At 44.3% G+C, this 2,870-nt stretch overlaps 1 protein-coding gene across 3 annotated transcripts in view; it reads right to left on the bottom strand.

Moving 5' to 3' along the window:
* Positions 1-2,870, bottom strand: part of SNUPN (snurportin 1) — a 24,118-nt gene extending 21,248 nt beyond the window's left edge. The window contains exons 1-2 of one of the 3 annotated variants that reach the window (XM_006922598.3): positions 2,824-2,870; positions 494-656 (exon numbers count right to left, since the gene is read on the bottom strand). In XM_006922598.3, coding sequence (XP_006922660.1) covers positions 494-651 — 158 coding nt within the window. In that variant the 5' untranslated portion in view covers positions 652-656; positions 2,824-2,870. Of the gene's footprint in view, positions 1-493; positions 657-2,432; positions 2,787-2,823 lie in introns of those variants that run through there. The other 2 variants (XM_015597686.2, XM_006922599.3) reach the window with 2 other exon arrangements.

Here is a 2,870-nt window from a genome sequence, read left to right as displayed (position 1 = left end):
TCCCTGCGTGCCATCTTGGCACTGAGAACTATGTGTATGGAAGACATTTCCTCAGGTTCCCTGTGGAATTATTTGTCTGGAACTCCCAGTGGCTCCACAGAAACATCTGGGCTGCAGTCAGACAGGAAGACCACACCAATGCCAGGATTCAGAGTGCAGGAGAAGCCACACAGGGAATGTAAGGCGTGGAAGTCTGGGTGTGCCTTCACAAGTCCCTAAACTGCAAAGCTCAGTACTGCTGCCAGGAAAAAAAGAAAAATTTAACCAAATAACTGAACTTTTACTTTTAAACTTTAGTCTCTCCTTACTTCTTCATCTTTTCCTAAGTTCTGGGTGTAAAGGATTTATATCTCTGCCAGGATTTACCCCTCCAAACGTCAACCTACAAAGGGTCTACTTTGAAAGAGGTTCTGTAGAGGCAAGCCTGGAGCCTCCTGAACAGTTCACAGTACCCAGCCTGGAGAAAGAAGCCAAGAGTTAAAGTATCCCTTACGATTTCTGCAGTTCCAATAACTGGCGGCGCCGCTCACTCTGTTCCAAGGAACTGTACTTGGACTTGTACTGGGACAGGCGGGGGTGTGGGGCAGCTGTGCTATTCAGATCTTGAGACACAGAAAATCTACTAGCCAGGGCTTGACTCAGCTCTTCCATCTTCCCTACAAAGGAAAATATAAGAAAATGGTTCATTCATTTCATATTATTTCCTGTGTAAAGGCAGTTATAACATTATAGCTACTTTGCTAAAATACCTCAATCCCAAATCACAACTTTGTTTCCATGGGAAAAACTGAAGATAAAGAGTAAATGAGTTACAGATGAACAATTACGTTATTTCCCAAAGATATTTCAACAATGATCATTTCAATAGCTCTGAGTGTATAGATATAAATATTAATCACTAAGCAAATTCACCTCGTGATTAAATCTAACTTTTGGCTCTTTGTCATCCATCACCAGGGGTCCTGTCATTAATTCCTTCTTACCAGCATGGATAACCAGTGATGTGATCAAGTATCTAATTTTTTTTTCCTGGATAGTTCTGAAAAACCATTATTCAATAACTAATGTAACTTTCTTATGCAAATTTTATCCATTTGGTTGTTTAAGTTTTTAATAACTGCCTACTCATATTAAGAAAATTTAACTCCATAAGAAATCCGGGTTCTGGTGCCTCTGGAGGAATAAAAGAGAAGCTAAAACCCAAACCTGGCAGTTACTTTGTTTGATAGTTTGTTTCCTTTGGGGTGGGCAGAAGGAAGGCTTCAGGACTATGTATGTAGGGCTCACTTGGAAAATGATAGCTAGAATATAGCTACAATGTGGAAGGCTACCAGTTAATACCAGGTACTCCAGGAAAAAGAGGGACCTGACATGCGATATATTTGGAAGACAGAGACTATCCAGGTAAGCCCCAAAGAATGGGAATGGAGAGAAGAGGTGAATTTACACTTCATTCATTCTCCTGTTAATGAAGTTTTGAGATGGCACAGGAGCTTACCCAAGAGTTAAAGTTGTGCCTAAAGACTGTAAGAAAACAGGAACATTTGAGAGAAATTTAACACACAGCTGGGCTGGCCTAACCCTTTAGTTCTAGTGTAAAACAGAGGGCACTGAAGTTCTTAAACTCCACCTGGAGCCAGGTCCCACTGCTCTGAGAACCAAAACCAACAGGTTCATTCCAGAGCCTCTATAGTTAAAAATACAACTCTATGGGCCTCTACATGGCAAGTTACTTTGCACCTTGAAGTAAGATTTTTTAAATTTGCAGCATTAGGTTTTTTAAATTGAACAGACCCCTTTCTCAAAACCTGTGGTTAAAAACTGACGTAAAATTTACCATCTTAAATATTTTTTAGTATACAGTTTAGTGTTAAGTACATCCACATTGTTGAACAATCAATTTCCAGAACTCTTTTCATCTTGCAAAACTGAACCTCTGTACCCATTAAACATGAAAGGAACTTTTTTTTTTTTTTTTTTACAATTAACAGTATGGATCGAAGCATGTCTTAACATATGTAATGCACCAGAGGATGGCCATTTGTGGTTGAGGCTAGGTGACGAGTACTTGAGATCCATAATGGTAGATTATTTTCTGTATTATTCTGTACCTTTGTCTAATTCTGAACACTTCCATAAGACTTTTTAAAAATTCATTGTCTTTGGCTTACCAATGACCAAAACTGAAATACATTTATTTATTAGGCCTTATCATGCTTTATCTCGGTGTGGGCAGCCCTGGATACTTGGGAGTGGGGGGCGGGCTCCCTGGACCTTCCCTTATGGCTGTTCTTGGCTGGCTCCTACTCTTTCAACCTATTCCTCAGTGATGCAGCCTCCAAAGGTTCTCAACCTTAGCACGAGTGTCTCATCCTGAACCCGCATCTGGCCCCTACTCCCAAATTTCCAACAGGCCCAGACCCCTGCCCTACCTCCAACCTCCTGCGCGTCCCCTGCCTCTCCCAAGCACAAACTCCTAGGCCCCAGCCCGGTATCGAAGCCTCCTCGGCGTCTCTCACCAGCTTCTATCTGCTCCAAGTGGCCATTCTCCCCGCCACGGCCCTGCACTGCCTTTCTCTAGAGATGGGAACATTTAGGCATTGCAGGATTCGCCCCTCCCAGAAAAAAGTCCCTGAGGGAACCAGGCCCGACCGCGTGGACCATAGGAGCGGAAGCACGCTCAGGGGGAGGCCCCTGCCTGGCTAGGCCCCTCTGGAGGACGTCTCGGGAGGCCGGGGATGCCGAGCCGTCCACGGGGAGTCACAGGCGGGCGCCGAAGAGCAGTTGAAACCGGTAGGGCCCAGGCTCGAACCCAGGACTCACCTGGGCTAGGTTACAATTCCATGCGCCGCCGCCGCCACCACCGGCAA

Source organism: Pteropus alecto, unplaced genomic scaffold (assembly GCF_000325575.1).
Source record: "Pteropus alecto unplaced genomic scaffold, ASM32557v1 scaffold38, whole genome shotgun sequence".
Lineage (NCBI taxonomy): Eukaryota > Metazoa > Chordata > Mammalia > Chiroptera > Pteropodidae > Pteropus > Pteropus alecto.
The sequence above is the reverse complement of the archived record's forward strand: the minus strand, read 5'-3'. Positions and strand labels throughout refer to the sequence as shown.